The sequence below is a fragment of the Gossypium raimondii genome, chromosome 5 (assembly GCF_025698545.1).
Source record: "Gossypium raimondii isolate GPD5lz chromosome 5, ASM2569854v1, whole genome shotgun sequence".
In the NCBI taxonomy this organism is placed as follows: domain Eukaryota; kingdom Viridiplantae; phylum Streptophyta; class Magnoliopsida; order Malvales; family Malvaceae; genus Gossypium; species Gossypium raimondii.
In genome coordinates, this window is record NC_068569.1 from 55,817,567 (window position 1) to 55,841,608 (window position 24,042).

General features: G+C 32.1%; 1 protein-coding gene and 1 non-coding gene across 2 annotated transcripts; one reads left to right on the forward strand and one right to left on the reverse strand.

Moving 5' to 3' along the window:
* Positions 1-4,267: 4,267 nt before the first annotated feature.
* LOC128041476 (small nucleolar RNA R71) lies at positions 4,268-4,374 on the reverse strand. The gene has a single exon (XR_008196496.1). It is a non-coding gene; the product is annotated as a small nucleolar RNA R71 (small nucleolar RNA).
* Positions 4,375-7,679: 3,305 nt separating this feature from the next.
* LOC105767332 (uncharacterized) lies at positions 7,680-9,164 on the forward strand. The gene is made up of 5 exons (XM_052630531.1): positions 7,680-7,745; positions 7,847-8,330; positions 8,445-8,746; positions 8,846-9,043; positions 9,093-9,164. The coding sequence occupies exons 1-5, from the start codon at positions 7,680-7,682 to the stop codon at positions 9,162-9,164; spliced, it is 1,122 nt and encodes a 373-aa protein (XP_052486491.1).
* Positions 9,165-24,042: the final 14,878 nt, after the last annotated feature.

The following is a 24,042-nucleotide window of genomic DNA, read 5'->3' on the forward strand; positions in this document are numbered from 1 at the left end:
AGAAATAAACCACTCCAAAAATCATTTTTTTAAAATATTATAAATATAAGTTATTTTTTTTAAAAAATCTACGAGACCCAGAGTGGTAACATCGTTGTTTTAAAAGTAATATAGGATATGAGATATGTGTATACATAAACTCATAAATATGTTTACAGCTAGACAATGTGAGATTCCATCATGTTTTAACTAATAATATAATATGAAAGGCTACATTATTTTTATATATTTTTACAAAATAATTTCTATTTTTTATTTTGTTAATATTTTTCATATTATAAAATTATCTTTTGAGATGTTTAATCTTGTTGCATTTTAAAATTGTTTGGTACTAGATAGTATTTTTTGTAATTTTAAAAATCGATATCTCCTTTTTTTAGGATTAAAAATTAATGAGTATAGTAAAATATTTTAAAAAATTTATCACTTAATTATAAAATGTTATAAAATAGTCATTTAATTATGTTTTTGAATCATCTGTGCATGAAAAGTTAAAAATTGCCATTCAATTATTCAATTTTTCTTTTTTCTTTTTTTGCTACGTACATCAAATTCAAGATAATTGGGAGACAAAAAATGCTAATAGTTGAGTGATCATTTTAAAGTTTTTGTAATTCAATAGTAAAAAAATCATAGTGAAGTGACTACTAATGTAATTTAATCTAGATATAAAAATATGAAAAATAATTATTATATTTTATGTATAACTTTTTAATTGAAATAATGGAAAATTATTTTAAAAAATAGAATTGTGTGGAATTCAATTGAATGATGAATTTATGTGTGGAATTAAATTGAATATTGATTTGAGAATGGAAAAGTGAATTTTGGATTGAATTGTGATTGAAAGTGAAAAAGATGAATTTGAATTGAAATCTGAATTTGGAGACCCTATTAACTAGTCGGGCTGAGTCGGATATAGTTGGCATGCCATAGGATTGGAAGAGTTCAGGGATACTTCGACCTCAAGTCGATGAGACATTGGGTGTCACTATCTTTCTTCGGATAGATTCGATGAGGTACTGGGTACCAACTTTCTTCGGCTTTGCCGACGAGACACTGGGTGTCAATTATTACTTTGAACTATCCGATGAGGCACTAGGTGCCATTCTGGTGTGTTTGGTTGGATCCGTGTATCTGCCAAAGTCCTAGTCTTGTAAATAGGGGCAAATAAATGAAATAGCAAAAATTGAATGAAAATGATCGACTTTGGTCATGAAATGGGAAGTGAATTGAAATTGAGAAATGAGAATGAAAAGAATGAATCAAATATTCATGAAGAGATTTATGTTCAAATAAAATGTTATATGATATTAAATTGATGAATAGCCAAATTGAGTTGTTATTGTTGAGAAATGAAAGTTAAGAATAAATTAGTTTATTTATGAATTACTTGTTATATAATTTGACATGTTTATTTGTTGTTTTACTTAAATAATTTAAATTATAGTAATACCACTGAGTATGAAATACTCAGCGTAAGGTTGTTTCCGTGCGCAGGTCGATAGAAGTCAAAAGTTCCGGTTCAGCATCCAGATCAATCCCGACTTCAGCATAGCTTCGGTGATGTAGTTTTCCTTTTGGTAAATGTGGCATGTACTTGGGTCTTATTAAAGAGTCTTGTAAGTTTTGGTTGTAAAGAATTGGTGTCTAATGATTGAATGATAAACGAAACATTAAGTTATAAAATGGTATAATCTCTATTGGGTTACACATTGAGTTTACGAAAACTCACATTTGTATGTCTGTTCGGTTCAGAAAATCTCAGACATAGTGATAACACTCTAGAATAACGTATTTTTATGTATTAATTATGTATTCATTCTGAGTATGATCCTGCTAATTTGAGCTATTTATGATCTTTTATCTCATAGGGACTAAACTTGAGGCAAAAGCAAAATTAAGGGCCAAAAGCGTGAATTTAGAGATAAAATGGGCCAATGTGCGACACAAGGAAAAGTTGGTGCCAAAAGTGCAAGCATGGAGGACACAAGGGTTGAAATGCAAAAAGAAGAGATTTTATTCAATAGCTTCGGTGATGTAGTTTTCCTTTTGGTAAATGTGGCATGTACTTGGGTCTTATTAAAGAGTCTTGTAAGTTTTGGTTGTAAAGAATTGGTGTCTAATGATTGAATGATAAACGAAACATTAAGTTATAAAATGGTATAATCTCTATTGGGTTACACATTGAGTTTACGAAAACTCACATTTGTATGTCTGTTCGGTTCAGAAAATCTCAGACATAGTGATAACACTCTAGAATAACGTATTTTTATGTATTAATTATGTATTCATTCTGAGTATGATCCTGCTAATTTGAGCTATTTATGATCTTTTATCTCATAGGGACTAAACTTGAGGCAAAAGCAAAATTAAGGGCCAAAAGCGTGAATTTAGAGATAAAATGGGCCAATGTGCGACACAAGGAAAAGTTGGTGCCAAAAGTGCAAGCATGGAGGACACAAGGGTTGAAATGCAAAAAGAAGAGATTTTATTCAATTAAACTCTATTTTAATAATATTAGGATAATTAATATTGAGATAATTATTAAGGATTATTTTTAGGATTTTATTTTATCTTTATTTATCTTCAATTAAATGTATTTATCTTTTAGGAATTTAAGTAGGATTAGACTATCTCCCTAGCACTATAAATAGGGGGTGAAGTGACTCAAAAGGGGATCTCATCTTTTTCTTTTTCTGTAAACACTCTTTCCTCAAAAGTCTAGGCTTTTGTTCTTTTCATATTTCTTTTCAATAAAATCTTTATTTTTATTTTATTTATTTTCTTTTTTACCACAACCATGAGCCACTAAACCCATCTAGCAAGGTTGTCAAAAATCCCCAAAAGGGTTATTGAGGCTTAGAATCCGTGACTTAGCCTTCTCAACGAGTATTCATCGTTTCTCCAAGACTACTGGTGGACGCTTCCGTCCATGTCCCTTAAGAAGAAAGCTTTTCAACGTATGCAAAAGCGGCCGCTTTGTATGTTTTGGGAAGGTTGCACAGTCGGTTCGTTAGCTTACTGCGTCAGAGGTTGGCAAGCCCAAGAGACAAAATGGCGTGGGATTCGCCATTGAGAAGCGTTGATCTAGCATAAGATGATCCCACAGAAGCGATTGTTGGCTAGAGTCAGGTTCCACCAAATTGTAAGTCTAAATCATTGGAGCTGGTGGTCGTAGGCGTCCTCTTCCACTATAACTGGCTTATTCGGTTTGGGAAGGATCATCTAAAAGCCGAGGATTTAACCCAAGGCGGAACGAGACAACTGGAGGCTGGAATCTCCCATAAGAATTTTCTTTCTCTCAACTCTATTTTTATTTTTTCTAATTTTCGATTTAATATTCTTAATTCTGTTTTTATTTTATCTTTCGTTTCCAGATCCAACCCTTTAATTCTGTTATTGTTTTTATTTTTTTCCAGAACGCAGTTGTCTTGGGCGACTCACGCTCGGGATTTCCTGAACAAGATATTTTGCAAGTCCAAATCCACGAGGATTTGACCTTACTTCCCTTTTACTATTCTTTTTCATTATTTATTAGGGATAGGATATTTTGGTGCTTTCAACGACCGCATCAAATTTTGGCGCCGTTGCCGGGGTCACAACGTACTAATCTTGTTTTTTGTTTCTTATGACCAGATCTGCTCCAGGTACTCTTGCGTTCGATTCAGAAATTGAGAAGACTGCTAGAGCCAATCGCAAGGAGACAAAGTTACAAAAAAAACAGTCAGCGGTGGTTGGAACTCAAAGTAACCCACCTCCAGAAATAGAAGTCGACGACGAAGCTGAGTCTAGGGTTAACGAAAACCCTACTCAAACATTTGAAAGCGAAAAAGTAGAAGTCGACTCACTAGAAGAAGTGCTTAACACTAGGGTTAACGAAAACCCAAATTTAGCACACGAACCAATGGCTCAAACGATTCGGCAACTGGCCGAAGCTCCAACAGAACAACCGCCATTATGCATCGCGTATCCTACTATGGATACTGATTTTGAATTGAAGTCAGGTTTAATCCAGTTATTGCCAACTTTTCGCGGGTTACAAAATGAAAATCCCCACAAGCATCTGAAAGAATTTCATATGGTTTGTCTTAGCATGAAACCTCAGGGGGTAACTGAGTATCAGATTAAATTGCGTGCTTTTCCTTTCTCCCTAGTAGATTCCGCTAAGGAATGGTTATTTTATTTACCCCCTGGATCTATTACAACTTGGGCTGATCTATCTCGTTTGTTTCTGAACAGGTTTTTTCCAACGTCTCGAGCAGCTGAGCTAAGAAGAGAGATCGTTGGAATAAGGCAAAAAGAAGCTGAGTCCCTTTACGATTATTGGGAGCGGTTTAAGAAGTTGTGTGCAAGCTGCCCACAACATGGTATAACGGAGCAATCTCTCCTCCAATATTTTTACGAAGGTTTGAAGCTCATGGAGATGAATATGGTAGACGCTGCTAGTGGAGGAGCATTGGTCAACATGACTCCCCAACAAGCGAGAGACTTAATCTCCACAATGGCTGCAAATTCTCAGCAGTTCCGAGCCAATACTGAACCCCCTAGAAGGGTTCACCAGCTAAGTAATTCAACCTTAGAGGATAAAGTTGATAGACTTACTAATATGATGAATTCTCTTATTGCAGAAAAAGTGAAGACAGCTCAATTATGCGGAATATGTGCTATACCTGATCATGCAACTGATGCATGTCCCAGTTTGTATGATAAAACCACGGCCCATCTGTAATACCCCCTACCCGTATTCGTCGCCGAAATAGAGTATGAGGCATTACCAGATTTTACCGAATTTTTTTTAAGATAGATTTATCATATTCATAAGATAATTTCATCACATACCAAAACCAAAATTTGTTAGCCATACCAATGGCTAACCATACATTCATTTCACATTAACATCTAATTTACTAGCTTATACATGCCATTGATTTCCAAAATAAAGTTCCTTTATGTACCGAGATCTCGAGATTGATAGTGTGATGTGTCTCCGACCAAATCCGACTTCCGAGCTCTTAACTCTACAAACAGGGGAAAAAGAAACAGGGTAAGCACTTTGTGCTTAGTAAGTTCATGCAACAGGAATTATACTTACCATACTTATACATCCATCATTTAATAACACAAGCACACATCCAATTCACATAAACATATACCTATCACATACAAACTCAACCTCATAGAAATTCATTACAAAGATAAATGATTGATGAGCTCATCAATTCCATGATTTCCATTTCCTTGTTATTTTTTTCCATATTTATCCCGTTGAACTACTTGGAATTTCGATGGATATTCAGGGGTACACTTAAGTGTACAAATCTGGGTCCGTCAATTCATATTCATGTGCGACATTTCCATTTCAGAGAGCACACTCCATGAACCTCATCCTTACAAAGGGATTACGGTCCAAAGCTAAATCCTCAGAATATAAACTCACAGTAGTATTGTCGGGATTACCGGTCAAGCTAAATCCTCAGAACGACAATTACTCTAATGAGCTTGGATTTGAATTACCATCCAAAGCTAAATTGGACCCTAATTCGGATTACCCGTCCGGGCTAAATCCATTTTCCACATATTCTTCGGGAGGGCTATATCAGGATAGGATCACCCGTCCGGGCTAGATCCTTTTTACCGTCAATTCCTTTTCAGAGATCCATCGAATTTTCCTTTCATTCAACCGGGATTTATTTTCTCTTTTCATCAAGAATATCAATACTTCATCAATTATCATACAATAAACATCCAACTCATATTCACATCAATAACAAACATTTCAAGCATTTATGAATATAATTCAAGTTACACGAACTTACCTCGACACTTGTTCGTAACCAAAAATCTACTAATCCCGAACTTTTTCTTTTCCTCGATCTTGCTTCGTATTTGAATTTTCCGGATCTAAATAAATAAATTTAATCATTAATCTAATACATTTCATGTTCATATGTAACTTTCTCTACAATTCCATTATTATTTATAGTGCGTTCAAAGCTGCCTCACTGAGTCACAGTCACTAAATTATTTATATCTTGAGCTACAGAACTCCAAATTAAGATCCGTTAATTTTTCCTGAAACTAGACTCACATATCTTCTTACCATAAAAATTTCAGAATTTTTGGTTTAGCCAATAAGTACAGTTTATTCTTTAAAGTTTACCCTGTTTCACTGTATGACAGTTCTGACCCCTCTCCACTAAAAACTAATTATCTCACTGTACAGAATTAGGATTATGCTTCCCTTTATTTCTCCAGAAAATAGACTTATTAAGGATTCTAAGCATATAAATTATAACTCATAATCATTTTTTTACAATTTTTAATGATTTTCCAAAGTCAGAACAGGGGAACCCGAATTCATTCTGACCTTGTCTCACAAAATCTATTATATCTCATGATTTACAATTCCATTGCTTACACCGTTTCTTTTATAAAAAACTAGACTCAATAAGCTTTAATTTCATATTTTATTCATCCTCTAATTCGATCTCTACAATTTTTGGTGAATTTTCAAAGTTAGAGTACTGCTGCTGTTCAAAACTGTTTTAGTGTATGGTGTTAATTACCATTTTTCCCTTAAACTTTCAACAATGATAATTTCGTCCCTGCTCAATTAACCTCTCAATTGAGCTGATTTTTCTCAATAAACACTTTATTATATCACTTTAAACTACCTTATAACCTTTGGAAATCATAATTTCAGCACTAAACTTTAATTCCAAACTTTTTCACAATTAGGTCCTACAAATCAATTTCTATTGGAATTACCTAATAAAATCATCTCATAAACAAATTAAAGCATCAATTTCATCCTATTTCCTCATAAACTTCCAGCACATATTCATATCAACTTTCAATATCATTCATAAGATCAAAAACTAATGAATTTAGTAATAGGACCTAGTTGTAAAAGTCTTAGAAACACAAAATTACAAGAAAAAGGCAAGAATTAACTCACATGGTGCAAAAATTATGAAAACCAGCTTGAAGAAACCCTTAGGACGTTTTTGGCTGATGAGAGTGCAGAAAAATAAAGAGAAATCTAGATAATTCCACTTTAGTCCTAACTTTTAAAGCAAATTTTGTAATATTCCAATTTTACCCTTATTTCTTCAATTCTCCTGATTTTTCTCAGCGTATGCCGCCCAAAATATCTCCTTTTGGGGTTATTTTCAATTTATGTCCTCCTCATTTCACAATTGAGCTATTTAATCCTCTAGTAACTTTTACACCTTTTTAATTTAGTCCTTTTACTTAATTGACTACCCAAACATTAAAATTTTCTAACGAAATTTTAATACCATATTACTAACACTTCATAAATATTTATAAAAATATTTTTGACTCGGTTTTACGAGATCGAAGTCTCGATATCTCATTTTTACCTAATTTCTTCAATAATTTCTTTTTCTAACTAACCGCTTAATCAGTAAAATTTTTCTATCGATATTTTCATACGATTTTTCCTATCATATCAATATTCATGCAAAAATATTAAAATAAATTTCTCTTTAAATCGGATTTGTGGTTACGAAACCACAATTCCGATAATTTTGAATTTGGGCCATTACACCATCTGGATGCTGTTGGAAATTTCCCTAGGCCGCCACAAAGGCAGTACGACCCCTACGCTAATACCTACAACTCAGGGTGGAGGGACCATCCTAACTTAAGTTATGGGGCAAATCCACGAAATAACCAGCCATACCATAATCGATTTTCGCAACAGTCGCAAGGTTCAGGTAATTTTCTAGAAACCATGGTCAATAAGTTAGCAGCTAATGTTCTTGATTTTCAGCAGCAAAATCTTAATTTCTAAAAAGAGATGAAGGATTTCCAATAGAAAATCGAGGCGTCCATCAGAGAGTTGACCACATCGATCGAGAAATTAACCTCTCAAGGGAAACTGCCGTCACAAACAGAGCCAAACCCTACACAAAATGCAAATGCAGTGACGTTACGAAGCGGAAAGGTACTGGAATCGATTCCTGACAGGAATCTTGCCCAAGAAATCTCCCAGGAAAAACCCGAAAAAGACGAACAGGTCCGACCGAAGCCTCCATTGCCTAAAATTCAACCTCCATTTCCAGAACGATTCATCCAATGTCGAAGAGGTAAAGAGGACAAGGAAATTCTTGAAACATTTAGAAATGTCGAGATCAACATTCCGCTGTTGGATGCCATTAAGCAAATATCGCGGTATGCTAAATTTCTTAAAGAGCTTTGCACCAACAAGCGAAAATTAACAGGTAATGAAAGGGTGAATGTTGGTGAGAATGTATCCGTAGTGTTACAGCGGAAAATGCCGGCAAAATGCAAGGATAGGGGCATGTTTGCAATACCATGCAAAATAGGCCATCTGGGAATTAAAAAAGCTATGTGTGATCTAGGGGCTTCTATAAATGTAATGCCATATTCTATTTATGAATCACTTAAAGCAGGTTTTTTGACAAAAACAGGTGTTATCATTCAATTGGCGGACAGTGTCACAGCATCCGTAGGAGTCCTCGAGGATGTTCTGGTAAAAGTTAACGAGCTTATTTTCCCTGCAGATTTTTATGTGATCAAAATGGAGGAGGATAGCACTCCTGGGTCTTCAGATCTCCTACTGGGTCGACCGTTCCTTAGTATAGCAAATACTAAAATTGATGTTCGAAGTGGAACTCTCACGATGGAGTTTGATGGAGAGATCGTAAAGTTTAATGTCTACAACGCCATTAGCCATCCAAGTGAAATATTTAGCGTAAATCGTATCGACATAATTGACTCTTTGGTGGAAGAGAATTTTGAGCCAATTTATGGAGATAATTCTGAACTTAATGAAATTGAATTTGTTAATGAGTTATTATCTCCAAATACTAAACTGTTACCTTCTGTTAAACAAGAACCAGAGTTGGAGTTAGAACCCACAGGAAAGGCAAGGAACTTAGACATCCAAGAGTTAAAAGAAATTCGCAATGATGCCTACGAGAATGCTCACATTTATAAAGACAAGACAAAGTTGTTTCACGATAAGAGAATAGCTCAGAAGCATTTTTCGGTAGGACAAAAAGTTTTACTTTATAACTCCGTGTTAAAGTTATTCCCAGGTAAGCTTCGATCACGATGGCAAGGACCTTTCATTGTTACTAAAGTGTTCACACATGGAGCAGTTGAAATAGAGAGTGAAGAATCTGGAAAGCAGTTCGTAGTCAATGGCCAGCGGTTGAACCCGTTTTATGAGAATTTTCAAGCCCACACGGTTAAGAAAATCCATTTGGAACCACCATAGAACCAATAATGGCGTCGAGCTAACGACGTTAAACAAGCGCTTGTTGGGAGGCAACCCAATTTTTATTTTTATTATTTATTTTTTTACTTTATTTATTACTTCATTTTATTATTTATTACTTATTTGGATATTAATAAATTTTTCTTCTTTTGCTTAGAAAAAAATGAAGAAAATCATTAAGTAACGCTTAGAGCGCATTGAGGCCTGACTTGAAACCTTTGGCCAGCAACTGACCAAGCTCATTGCCATCATTTGTGATCGACAATAACAACACGGGGAGTTTTTCTAAACTTTTCTACCTATTTATTTCTTTTCGTCCACATTGAGGACAATGTGCTTTCAGTAGGGGGAGGTACTCTTCGTTATTACTATCATTTTCTGTTGTGATTTTGGTTATTGTTGCTGGTGTTGCTGCTTGAGACTTTATTTTGTCCATATTTATTTTTTTTGGAATCTCCTGCCTCTTTTCATGCCCAAGATTTTTACCAAGAATTGCCTACTGTTTGACCTACAAGCATGATTCTTGTTTTCTGAGAAAATTACGAATTTTCCATAATTGATACCATCTCCACTGTTTTATTCTTATCAGACTAAAAATAATTGTGATTCATAAAGTTAACTTTATCTTGCTTTTCGTAAAATTGATCAAGTTTAAATACAAAGTAGACACTTAATATGTTTGCATGCTAAAATATGTTGATGACTATTAAGGTAATTACTGAAACTTATTTTTGACACTTGATTATTTTTTCTTTAAAGTCCTCATAAAAAAAAGTTATTATTAAAATGTCGTTTAATGCTTCTGTGGTTATGAGTGCAGCTTAAAAACGTGACAGACTGAGTAACCGGGGTAGGGTGCTTGGGTTGTCATCCTATTTCGCGTCAAAAGGTTGTGTGACGTGTTAGGTAAAACTCCGCTAACCGAATTAATTTTTAAGAACATGTTAATGAGTAACTGGTGGGGTGCTTGGTCGTCATCTCTCTTCGCTACCAAAAGGTTTGATGTGTTCTTAAGAAAATTATAATAAATTAGGAGTTTGTCAATGAGTAACCGGGTGGGGTGCTTGGTCGTCATCTCTTCAGCGTCAAAAGGTTCAAGATATTCCTAAAGCATAAAAAAGAGAAAAAAAAAAAAAATAATTTGGGGACTAAAGGAGGAAACAAATAGAGTGTCTTGATAGGTTTGGTAATTTACCTAATTTTCATTAAATAATTCAAGTTGATTCTAATTTTTGTGTGTATTAATTGAAAAACTTTTTCTGTTTTACTTAAAGCAAGCTTAGGGTTTTCTTTATTTTTCATATGCATTTTTGACTGATTTTTATAAAATTTTGGAGTTGTATTTCTTTTATGGCAGAATCTAACTTTCACAGTAGATAGGAACCATACTTGAGGGCAAGCATGGGCTAAGTAGAGGGGATTTGATAACACTCTAGAATAACGTATTTTTATGTATTAATTATGTATTTATTCTGAGTATGATCCTGCTAATTTGAGCTATTTATGATCTTTTATCTCATAGGGACTAAATTTGAGGCAAAAGCAAAATTAAGGGCCAAAAGTGTGAATTTAGAGATAAAATGGGCCAATGTGCGACACAAGGAAAAGTTGGTGCCAAAAGTGCAAGCATGGAGGACACAAGGGTTGAAATGCAAAAAGAAGAGATTTTATTCAATTAAACTCTATTTTAATAATATTAGGATAATTAATATTGAGATATTTATTAAGGATTATTTTTAGGATTTTATTTTATCTTTATTTATCTTCAATTAAATGTATTTATCTTTTAGGAATTTAAGTAGGATTAGACTATCTCCCTAGCACTATAAATAGGGGGTGAAGTTAGGGGTGAGCATTCGATCGAATCGAATCGATTCGAATCGAAAATTTTTGAGTTAATCGAGTTTTCGAATCTCATTTTATCATCCTAACTTTATTTGAAGTTTTCTCGAATCGAGTCGAGTGAGATGGAATTCGAATCGAATCGAATCGAATATATTTGTTCGAGTTAAATTTTAAAATATAATTTTGGGTCCTTGTAACCATTGTCACCCATTGTAATAAAATTTGTCCACCTTAATCAATTTTTTTATTAACTTTCATCACATCATAATTTATTTATTAATTTTTTATATACCGTTAGCTTATTTGTTTGCTTAGTTGTTTCAATTATCTTGATTCTTGTCACTATGTATTTTGGAATTAAAATATATTAAATATAAAAATATGATTTTTAATAAAATTTATTTTAAAAATAAAATTTGAAATTGATACCAATATAAAATTTTAACACGAATATTTTATGGCATAATTAAGAATTCAATTTTAATATAAATATTCAATATGACTAAACAATTCAATAATATAAATAATATAAAATGTGAAATTTAATTTAATAATATAAATAATATATATAAATAAAATTATTACTATTTATGTTTAGTGATTTTTTGGATAATTTTGATTTTTATTTGAGAGTAAAGGGTGAGAAGTAAAAGTTTAGGGGAAAATAAAAGTTTTGGGGAATCAAAGTTTGAGGAAAGTAAATAGGGGAGTAAAATTTTGGAGGAAAATATTAAAAAAATTGGAGGGGAGGGTTTGGGGTAGATGGGAGGTGGGATGGGAAGAGAATAAAAGTTTTAGGGAAAAGTGGGAGGAGTAAAATTTTGGGGAAAATAAAAGGTTTTGAGGGTTTTTGAGTAAAATTTTGAAAAAAATGAATGGAAGAGTAAAATTTTGGTGAGAAATGGATTTTGGGTAGATTGGGGTTGGGAGGAGTAAAAGTTTTGGGGAAAAGTGGGAAAGAGTAAAAGTTTTGAGGAAAAATAAAAAGTTTGGGAGTTTAGGTAAAACGTAAAATATTATAGTTTGATATTCAATTATTCAATTATTCGAGTTATTCAATTCAAAACTCAACTCGATTCGAACTCGAATTGAAAAAAATTCGAGTTGATTCGAATAACTCGATTAACTCGAATGACTCGATTCGTTTAACTCGAAATTCGAATTTTTTTTCGATTTTTTCGAGTCGAATCGAATTTTGCTCACCCCTAGGTGAAGTGACTCAAAAGGGGATCTCATCTTTTTCTTTTTCTGTAAACACTCTTTCCCCAAAAGTCTAGGCTTTTGTTCTTTTCATATTTCTTTTCAATAAAATCTTTATTTTTATTTTATTTATTTTCTTTTCTACCACAACCATGGGCCACTAAACCCATTTAGCCGAAGGTTGTCAAAAATCCCCAAAAGGGTTATTGAGGCTTAGAATCCGTACTTAGCCTTCTCAACGAGTATTCATCGTTTCTCCTTTTACTACCGACGCTTGGTCCATATCCCTTAAGAAGTAAGCTTTTCAACGTATGCAAAGGCGGCCGCTTTGTATGTTTTGGGAAGGTTGCACAGTTGGTTCGTTAGCTTACTACGTCAGAGGTTGGCAAGCCCAAGAGACAAAATGGCGTGGGATTCGCCATTGAGAAGCGTTGATCTAGCATAAGATGATCCCACAGAAACAATTGTTGGCTAGAGTCAGGTTCCACCAAATTGTAAGTCTAAATCATTGGAGCTGGTGGTCGTAGGCGTCCTCTTCCACTATAACTGGCTTATTCGGTTTGGGAAGGATTATCTAAAAGCCGAGGATTTAACCCAAGGCGGAACGAGACAACTGGAGGCTGGAATCTCCCATAAGAATTTTCTTTCTCTCAACTCTATTTTTATTTTTTCTAATTTTCGATTTAATATTTTTAATTCTGTTTTTATTTTATCTTTCGTTTCCAAATCCAACCCTTTAATTCTGTTATTGTTTTTATTTTTTTTCCAGGAACGCAGGTTGTCTTGGGCAAGACTCTGCCTGGGATTTCACGGAACAAGATATTTTGCAAGTCCAGTCCCTGAGGATTTGACCCTACTTCCCTTTTACTATTCTTTTTCATTATTTATTAGGGATAGGATATTTTTGGTGCTTTCAACGACCGCATCACATAGGCGGATCAGTGCGATGGAGGCTCAGCGGTGACCACTAGTATAAAAACTGCCTTTAAGCTTTTGGATTATTTTAAATTTTGTATTTTTCTTGAGAGTTTGTAATTTTTAGGACTTTTTGGACTGTTAGGTTTAACTGTTGGTTTTGGTTTGTTTCGTTTTCTATCTTGCGACGTTTGACTAAAATGATTTACGAAAATGATAGTTTTTACGCAATCAAAGGCTTTTCTGAAAATAGAAACTCGATTTTTTTAACCTATGAAATTTTCCCATTTCTGCTGTAAAATAAGTTTTATAAGAGATTAAAACAACAATGATTTTTCTTAACAATAAGAACTAATATGTTTGATAAAAGTGGATTCTTTTAGTAAACAATAAAACGCGAGAAACTTAACGTAGCACGATCGATTTCAAAACCCTTTTTTGTAACACTCCCTGATTTGGCCATAACGTTGAGGTCGGGTTTTAGGTGTTACAGTTGTTGTGGACAAGAAAGGGTGTGGAAGAATTGACCGAGATTGATAGCTGAGTCCTGATAAACTCAAGGTCGATTGAGAGGATTTCCAGACTGCTAGCATCGAAATATACTATTTTGGCTTGGGTTCCTTGCCGATCTACTGGTGCTCATGAAGGTGCTGAAGGTTTTGGAGAAGAAATTTGGGATCTAGGGGATTTTGTTTTTGTTTTGTTTTCATGTTCTAGTTGTTGATTTTTATTTTCTTGTCTCGAGTGTTGTTTTATTTGCCGGTTGTTTCACAAATTCCCAATAGCCATTTAGGTGACCAATAGATGGGCTACATGGACAACGTGTCCTTTTCAGGTTTAATGGCATCAGTGGGTTTTATTTTAAAAAATCATTATTTTTATTACTTTTTTCTATCTACATAGTGTTAGATCTGGGACTTTAAATGTAATATTTTTATCAATGTATATTTGTATTTTTTTAAAAAAATTGATTTAATAATAACTCATTAATTACATTAATACCTTACATCAATCTACTAGAGGCAAAGGAGCCACTTGTAGGGGTGTTCATTCGTTAACCAATTCAAATTATCAGAATCAATTAATCGACCTTCCAAAAATTTTAACCGTTAATCGAACCGATTTTTTAAAAAAATAACCGAACCAAATTTTTTCGTTAATAAGGTCGATTAACCGAATTAACCAAAATTATGTATTTTTTTATTTTTGGTTAAAATTACCCGAATTAACCGAATTACCGAAAAATACCCGAATCACCCGAATTTTTTTATTTTTTATTTTTAAAATTTAAAAAATTTATAAATTATTAATGTAAATTGGGTTTTAGACTTTAGTAAATTGGGTAGTCTTTTAGTTTTAGTTTTATTGGATTGGGTAATTGGGTAAACTTTAGTTTTAGTTTTATTGGGTTGGATAATTGGGTTTGGGCTGGGTTGGATAATTTTATTTATTAATTTTTTCGGTTAACCGACTAATTTCGGTTAACCGATCGGTTTCGAACCGAATTAACCGTTAACTGAAAAATCATAAAAAAATTAACCGACCTCCGACCGAAAAAATTCAGTTAATCGACCGATTAACCGAATTTTTTTGATTTTACCCGAATTACGCACACCCCTAGCCACTTGCTCTATGCCATACCTTAACAACCATTGCCCTAAGAATGTATAATCTATCTTAGAAGTATAATCTACCTACACATTCCTTCTTAGAGGCATATACCTTAACAACCATTGCCCTTTAATTCTATAAAAATGGTAAAAAAAAAAATGCACCATTTTTATAATTAATCTATAATCTATCTCATTTTTGTAATTAATTTTTATACTATTTTAATAAATAAAAAAACCATATTTACCATAAAATTGTTAATTCTTGTGTAATGACGGTGATATGGCAAAAAATTATTGGTCAAGCAGTAAGCTCATCCTATCTCTTGCAAGACACAACCCACAGTGTGGGCCCTATTTATTTCCACATTTCCAACAAAATGATTTATTGTTTTTAAATATTTAAATAAATAATAATAATAATAATAATAATAATAAACAGAAAAGCATAGCACATTAAGGGGTAAAAACGGGATTTCGATATGAAAAAGAAAAAGGAAGGTGGTACAAGATGGTCCAACCACATTTAAAACGTGTCAGATTTTAATGGACCTAATGAGGTCGAAAAGAAAAACACTGCTGTGGTTAACGTGCTCCCGAGTCACGAGACTTGTCTGTCCCTATCAACCGGTTAGGTCTCACCGGGAAACCGGCTGCTCTCGGTTAAGTTTTTGAAAAATAAATAACTTTTTAAAAATTAATTTTTTTTAAAATTTCGGTAAACTCCACCTAATCGTATTAATCTATTTTAAAAAGTTTACGTTTTAGTAATTTAATTTTAAAAAGTTACAAAATTGTTATTAAATTATTTGAAAGTTTTTATTCAAGTTATTAAACTATTCGAAAGTTTTTATTTAAATTACTTAACTATTAAGTTTTTTTTTAAATTCGGTTAGCGAGTTTCAAATAACGATTTGACAATTGGTACGGTAGATCAATACCCATCGAGGAGTAAAAGAACATATATCATATCTAAGTTGATTTTACTGTCAGTGTTGGAGTATAGAAAAGAAAGCTGTTTGAATTTGGGTTTGTAGATTCGTAAAGTTTAAAGCCATTTCATTAAAATAAACTGTAGAATAAAAAATAGGAGCTTTCGATTGGTAGAAATAATATGAATAGAGATAACTCTATAACAAAGCCTTATTTATTATTTATATCATCTTTATAAATATATTTATTAGATAATTTTATTTTCCAATATTCACGGTATATTTCTTTATATATGAATTATATAAATAAAACCTCAATTATATGGATTTTTATTCATGAAATATCTTAATGAGAAATATATTTAGATGAGTATTTTATATAAATTTTTTAAAATTTTAGATCCATCAAATTAATTGAGTTGATTAGTCCTATTTTATCATCATAATTGATATGAATTTTTTCAAATCGAGTTGAGTGAAATGAAATTGAGTCAAGTTGAATTGAGTAACATTATTCGAGTTAAATTAAAAATTAAACATGTCAAATTAAAGTCTTGTTACAAGATAACTAATTCCATGTTAAAGGCATATAAATGTGAAACCATATATATTTGAAAACTTTCTCAAAGCAAAATAAAAGATAAAAAAGATACTTTAGTATAATAAACTTGAATTATTAATTAACTTATTTAGGTCCCAAAATTATTGTTTTATAAATTTTAAAATTTAACTTTATTTTCTATATTCTTTATATATTTTTAAAATATAAATTTTGGATTTCGAAAATTATTTTGAAAATTTTTGTAATTTTTGTTAAGAGAGACCGGTTTGCTCATTTTTAAAATTGATAGGGGCCAAAGGGGTATTTACACTAATCTGTTATTCGAACTCGAAACTAGAATTACTAATTCGAGTTTACTTAAATAACTCGATTCGATTAACTTGAAATTTAATTTTTTTAATTTTTTAAAATCAAATTAAATTTTGCTAACTCCGACACCAAACAATGTATTTGTTTCACCTTTTTAGTTAAAAATTAGAGTCGGATATTGAGATCTAATAGTAATAATTTTGTTTGTATTTTATTTAAATTTTGGATCTGTGAAGTTAAAAATATAAGACTTAGATGTTCGCATGAAGATCTCTTAAACCAATTTTTAACGAAAATATATAATACAAAATCATATATAAATAATAACAATTTAATATCTTAAGAACATTTCTTTCTAATTTGGGAAATAGCAATTTTTTAAAAATATTTTTACTTTTAATTAAATTTAAAATGTTTAAGGACTTATATGAATAAAATACATTAAATTAAGGTTTTTTCTTACTATACTAAAGAATTTGATATCCGTTAAATTTTAAATGAAAACTAGAAAAGGAATTGTATAAAAAAATTGGGTAAATTGTACCCAAGGTCACTAAACGATTAGTAAGTTCACATTTTGGTCACTTAACTTCAAAAGGTTACAAAATGGGCATTGAACTATTTGAAAGTTTTCATTTAAGTCACTGGGTTGTTAAAAATTCTATTGTATGGCCTTCTATGTTTGTACTGCTTACACCAATTGAAAGCTCACGTTTCCCTTTCTCTTCTACAATTCAATTTTTTTCATAAAACAACTTTCTTCTCTGATTTTCGACACTGACCATCAAAGCTACTTGGATCTAAGATATGTTCATAGGGCTGTAAATGAACCGAGCTTGAGCAAACGAACCTCTATTTATGTTCGTTTGTTTATTTTTAAGCTTGTTTTTTTTTTGTTAAGAATTTTAAAATGTTTGTTCGTGTTCGTTTATTTAAAATTATGTGTATTCATATTCGTTTGTTTAAGTTAAACGAACATGTTCGTGAATGCTAAACGAACATGTTCATGAATATATAATGAACATGTTCGCAAACAATATTCATGAATATTAACATACAAATAAACAAACAATATAAACATATATATAATTTTTTAAATATAAAATAATCAAATATAAATATTAATAATTTATTGTAACTAATTAAGTTAATTAACCTAATGGAATTTCCTATTCCTAGTGTCAACAATGCGAGCCTTTAGCCTACAATCGATTAAAAAATCTTAATTAACATACATAAATTTAACTTCAGAACTCGAGTTATTTTTAGGGAATTAGTTATTAACTAACTAGTATTACCTCCCAACCTCTACTAATTAACTAATCGATAGGTACATGCTTATCTCCCGACATCACTTTTCTCACCGGGATAAATTATGATTTACTTGGAAAACTTATCTTTCGACCTCGTTTAACCTAGATTACTTCCTAAGATCGTCAATCCTAGGGTTTAATTAATCAAAACCATAGCTGAATCATTCAAGATAGAAATAAAACATAATCTCTGCTTGCAATTGTCTTCACATCGGAATAGAAAGAATTTTGATTATAGAAAAATAAACTAAAAGTTAAAACTAAATAGAAATACAAAGAAAACTATGTGGCTAGATCTAAATTTCATGTCCATTAGGGTTACAGGAACCTTTTTACATAGGCTAATTTTGGTGTGCTTTATCCCTAAAATACCCTTGATACTTTGGGTGCAAGTAATAAATAAAATTTGAGAAATCTGCCAAGATACGACTGATGACATCATCATTGCTTACGCCCTATATTCTGGCTATGTCTCAACACAGGGACTACGTTGCAACATAGAGGAAGCTACATTGTAACACAAGTGCTATGTCGCGACACAAGGGAATGTGTGTCACAACACGACACCGGTTTCTTGAGTTTAAAGTTCTAGTTTCACGTGTTGCGTCTTGGGAAGCTTGGGTATCGTTCCTTACGCTTTTGGTGTAAGACCCTTTATTTAACCCCTTACAGGATGTCACATTCGTTGCTGGAGCAACCTACGTCAAATAATTCAAACTTATACACAACTTATATAATTATAGTTCACATACTATAAAAATATAGTAAATTGAGATCTATACGGACCTAAATGTGAAAAACTAGGCATGAAATGAGATTGAATTGTAAAATTTCAAAATTTTAGAGTTCACATCGATATTTAATTCTCGGGTATCGATACTGAATCGATATATTGTTGAATATCGACACCAAATCATAATTCTATTTATTTTGTAAAACAAGGGTATCGATATTTATTTTCTGGTATCGATATTTAATGAAAAGGACCGATACTCATATAAATATCGATACCATTTTGGCATTCTGTTTGTTTTAAAACTGTTCATATGGTCAAATATCGATATCAAATGCCAAAATATCGATATTTAAGCCCAGAAATGGTAAAATCTCATCTTTAAAATGTCCATTTCATGCCAAAATCACCTAAACTGAAATGGTACCTTATAAACATAATTATAACATAAAAATCATCAACTAAGGACTTTCATATTTATTTCCAACATATCAAAAATATCACGTTAACAATCAACCTAAGTACCTAACCAATATGCCACAATTGGCACATTAAGAAATTCAACCCTTTTAAGAACAATCAAAAGAGCACATATATATATATACCAAATCAATAAACCCGTAATGACACTTTCACTATTATTTAAATCAAACATTAAATGACCATTCAAACCATCTCATGTTTAATCAACAAGCTTACTAATTCATTTCAAGCATACTTAAACTTACCAATCATCATTCCATAACCAAGCATCAATCAAAGCATATCACATAACATATCATTTTCTCCACCATTAAACATTAAACATATGATCCAAACTACCTAACAAGATAACAACAACATGACTATTTCCATCACATGCATATACACTTATATACATAACTCCCAAATGCCAACCAAAATACACAATGTTCATTATAACCATTAGACATCTTAGGTACATGCAAAGACCAAAATGAATACATCACCAACACTTGAGTTCGGGATTGCTACTGGATACTGAAGTTGATGATTGAATCAAAAATTACCTAACTTGCGCACGAGAAACAAAACCGTACGTCGAGTATACTCAATGGTATTTCAATAATCCAAATGTTAATATCTAATCTAACACAAAATGATACATAAGTTAACATAAATGATGAGATGCAACATACCAATTAATATATACAAATTCACTTATCAATTTCTCAAAACCATCACATTATTACCAAAAGAACATGGCAAATTCATTACATATACCATTTGGTAATTCAAATCATGTCCTAGCACATTCCATCTCATAATTTGCCATTGAATACATTTAAAGTTCATATTCATTCTTAACTCAAATGTTCTGCCATCATATTTTAATTTTTAATTCCCTATTAGCATGACTCGAGCTCAGGCAGATACGTAGATCAAACCAACACACCAATTTAGCACCCAATGTCTAATGGATAAATCAGTAATAATAAATTTTGTCTTGCGGTCGCCAGTAAAGACCGACAAATAAATGTGCCCAGCACTAGTCGGTATAACAGACAAATGGGGCGCCCGGTACTCCTCGACACATAGTCGTATAACCCTGAACTCTTCCTATCCTATGGCATGTCAATTATACCCAACCTTACCCTAACAATTAATAGGGTAACATGTTTCTCAATACAAATCAACCAGATCCTCAATATCAAACCAAGTCTCCATCAATTCATAATCCATTATCATGCATCTGTCAACAATGTTCATTTCTTGTGTCAATTCAATTCAACATATAATTCAATATATGTTATTTTCATAACTATCAAATTAAGTCTATTTTCACACCTAATCATTCAATTACATCCATTCAATTCAATTAGCATTTCAAACATAATTCCAAAGAACTAAGTCACTTTATAAACTTACCATTTGATGCAATGTTTATATGCAACAATTAAAATATTTCGGAATATCGAAATACAAACCATGAACTCTAAGCTATTCGTCGACAACTTTATCTTTTCCTTTGTTTTTCAAGGGATCCAGGTTGACGTTAACTACGAATTAAAACAACAAGACATTTCATCAATACACAATCAAATTTTACATTAAATTTCTAATTTATGCAACTTTTGTATTTTATTCAATTTAGTCCCTAAATCGAGACTAAAATAAATTTCACATTTCACCTCAAATTTTAATACTAATTTCACTCTAGGCCTAATTTAAACCCCTATTTCTCATTTCTACCTCAAAATTTTGATATTTGTATAATTTAGTCTATACTTGCACAAAATCATCATTTTACTTTACAATTTAGTCCTTTTTTGTTCTAAACTTAAAATCTATCAAATTAATCCCTAGAACTTCAGCTATCCATCAATGACAACATTCACAATCTTTAACAGTATTGAAAAGTACTATATGAGTCAACTAGTTTAAATTCCTGTGATTTTGAAAACATAAAAATTATAATAAAAAAACTAAATTTAACTAAACTTGAAATTTTTAGACCCTAAGGTCGTGCGTCGAGCTATATATGTTCTTCTCCCAAAATCGGTTGAAACATTAAACTTTCATGGTTTTCTCTTCCTCCCCACTTACTTTTTATTAATCTAATGTTTTGTTTTGTTTTAATTTACTTTAATTATTAATTAATAATATATAATATATATACCCAATAGTTTACCAAACGGCCAAATAATCATGTAACCAAGGTATATTTCCCATTTAAGCCTCTTGCACTGATTTCTAATTATAAATCCTTAACAATTCACACTTTTACCACTTATGCGATTTAGTTCCTGTACCTTAATTAATTCCTAATTCAATAAAATTATTTAACCGAAATTCAATTCACTTCTAATATAACTTCAAATATATTTACGAGTCCGATTTATGGAAATGGGATTCCGAAACTACACGTTCCGACACTACTGACTTTCAAGTCGTTACGTTTGGGCTTAGAAATACACATCCTACAGACTCAAATAGACTGATTAGCACTACATAAAGCTTACATTGACCTAATAGGTCAACTAACATCAATTATTTCTTAAAAAGCACTTATTTTTCTAATAATCTAAACCTAAGCTACTAAAGCTGAAAATGCAATAATTAAATATAAAAGAGCTATACAACAAGCTTGTTAAGTGCCGAAATGTACTTAAACTACCACCACAATTGGCAACAGGTCAAATCTCTTGAGCCTTAGGAGCTAAGGAACCGGGGCAGAAATCCTTCCATTGTCACCCTCCACCATCTAGCTCTCCCTGTCTTAGATCACTATTCCTAAGTAGCTTCATTGTTGTAACTATTGAAATTACGACACTATTTAGTATCATCAGAACCAGTGGTGGATCCAAGGGGGGTTGGTAGAGGCCTCGGTCTCCCTTAAAATGGAAAATTTTTTATTTAGACCCTTTATAATTTATAAAATTTTAAATTGGTAATGGTAAAATTGCACTTTGGCCCCCCAAAAATATAAAAATTTGATTTAATCCTTTAAAAATTATAAAGATATAGACTATCAAAATTGTGAAATTACATTTTTACTCTCGTAAAAATATACAATTTAATTCCAGCCCTCCAAAAAAAATTTCTAGCCCCACCACTTATGGGAGGAGGAGGATTTCATTGAAGAGAAGGCTCGGTAATACATCAAATCAAATTTAAAATAATTACATAAAACATATGTAAGCTAAATAAAAAATTTACATAACTTAAAAATAACTACATAAATATTTTTCTATATTAAATAAAAAATTAGAAAATATAATACAATCATCGGTGGCGTTGAAGCAAATGCATTCTACAACTTGATGCCTGACAGATACAAACTGGATTCCATCACGGTGGAGAGTGGATCGGAGCTTTATCTTCACATCCAGCTTCATTCCTTCGAGTAGCTAATGAGAAAAATCAAACCCAGGTGATCCCTTGCCAAATAATGCTACAATGTATGGGGAGTTTGTGGCGTGAACAACTTAAAATCGACCCTGATACTTGCCATATCCATCATTAGTTATGCAATTTGGTCGACTAAATCTCGCCCCAAAATAATATGAGGATGATAATGCACTTGGATAGTTTGCAGAGACAAACATGGCAAATCCAATTGAGTAAGCAACTTTAACAAGTGACTTAGGTCTGTAATGCTAGATAGATGGCTGCGGCTCTTCAAGCTGGATAAATTTAGTAGATTCAGCATGAGATCCTAGAGCTAATTACGACATCTATATCCATGCTTATATTTATAAAAGCATATAAAAACAATTTATTTCGTCGATATGATGTCGAGCCACTTTGCAAAGCGAATGTTAGAGTTTTGCCCTTAGTTGAATGCGCTGGCCAAATCAAAATTAGACCATAAATTCAAATGCATGCAATGAACTAAGTTGTCAAACTTGTTTGTTAACATCATTCCTATCATGTATAACATCCAATCTGTAGCATATTGATCCATTTTCTTGACAATTTTATTATCATCGGGGGCAAATTGATAAGTTGTATCGTGAATTTCATCACATTCCCATCGCATTCCTTATTCTTCTTCTTTAGTACAACATCCAATGATTGATAACATAATGATAAGAAGTTTATTGAATTTTCTTCGATTACTAGTTTTTTGTCGACTGGAAGGTCGGTTATTAAAGATACATTTCTTAACATAATAATAATTTTTCACATGGAAAATAAAAAGTATGTGTTTTCGGCCTCCATCTGTAAAATAATTTGATGACCAACTCTAGAATCATTTCAAAGTGGGGCATTTTAGCTGCCTTTAATAAACCATCTCTTTCCAAAGAGCCTTAGATATGTTTATTTGGCTCACCAAAATGAAGATTATGTTAGGCACAAATGGTTCAATATCCATCTACACCTATTCATGGGTCGCGTTACTTGTCCAAGCTTGAAGGCTCGTCTGAAATTTGAGAGGGTTTGGGCAAACATATTATGCTCGAAAAATGGGCTTGGGCAGAAAAAATTAGCCTCTTTTAAAATATGGGTCGGGCTCGGGCTTGAACATTCAAGGCTTGAGACCGGCCCAACCAGACCCGTTTTTAAGTTTATAATACTTTATATTGCGTTATTTTTATATATTATGTAATTTGAACACATTAAAAAAAATAAACCTATACTAAATATATAATATTACTCTAATGTAAATATTAAAATAAATATAAATATTTTTAAAAAATTAAAATATAATCTAAAATGGGCTTGGGTTAATCTTTTACAAATATGGGCGGGTTCGAGCAAAATTTTAGGCGCATATTTTGGGTCAGGCTAGACTTGAGCAAATATAAAGTATGTTAATATTGTGCTTAAGCCCAGCCCGAGCCTAGCCCGAGGAGCTATGCGTTCATATTGAAACCTCAATGGAGC

Bases quoted from the DNA above. Each gene is read 5' to 3' on its own strand.
- LOC105767332 (XM_052630531.1), top strand. From the start codon at position 7,680: ATGGGGCAAATCCACGAAATAACCAGCCATACCATAATCGATTTTCGC. The intron at 8,331-8,444 runs GCATGTTTGCAA...CACTTAAAGCAG, and splicing joins GGCAAAATGCAAGGATAGGG to GTTTTTTGACAAAAACAGGT. The intron at 8,747-8,845 runs GTAAATCGTATC...TTTGTTAATGAG, and splicing joins ATCCAAGTGAAATATTTAGC to TTATTATCTCCAAATACTAA.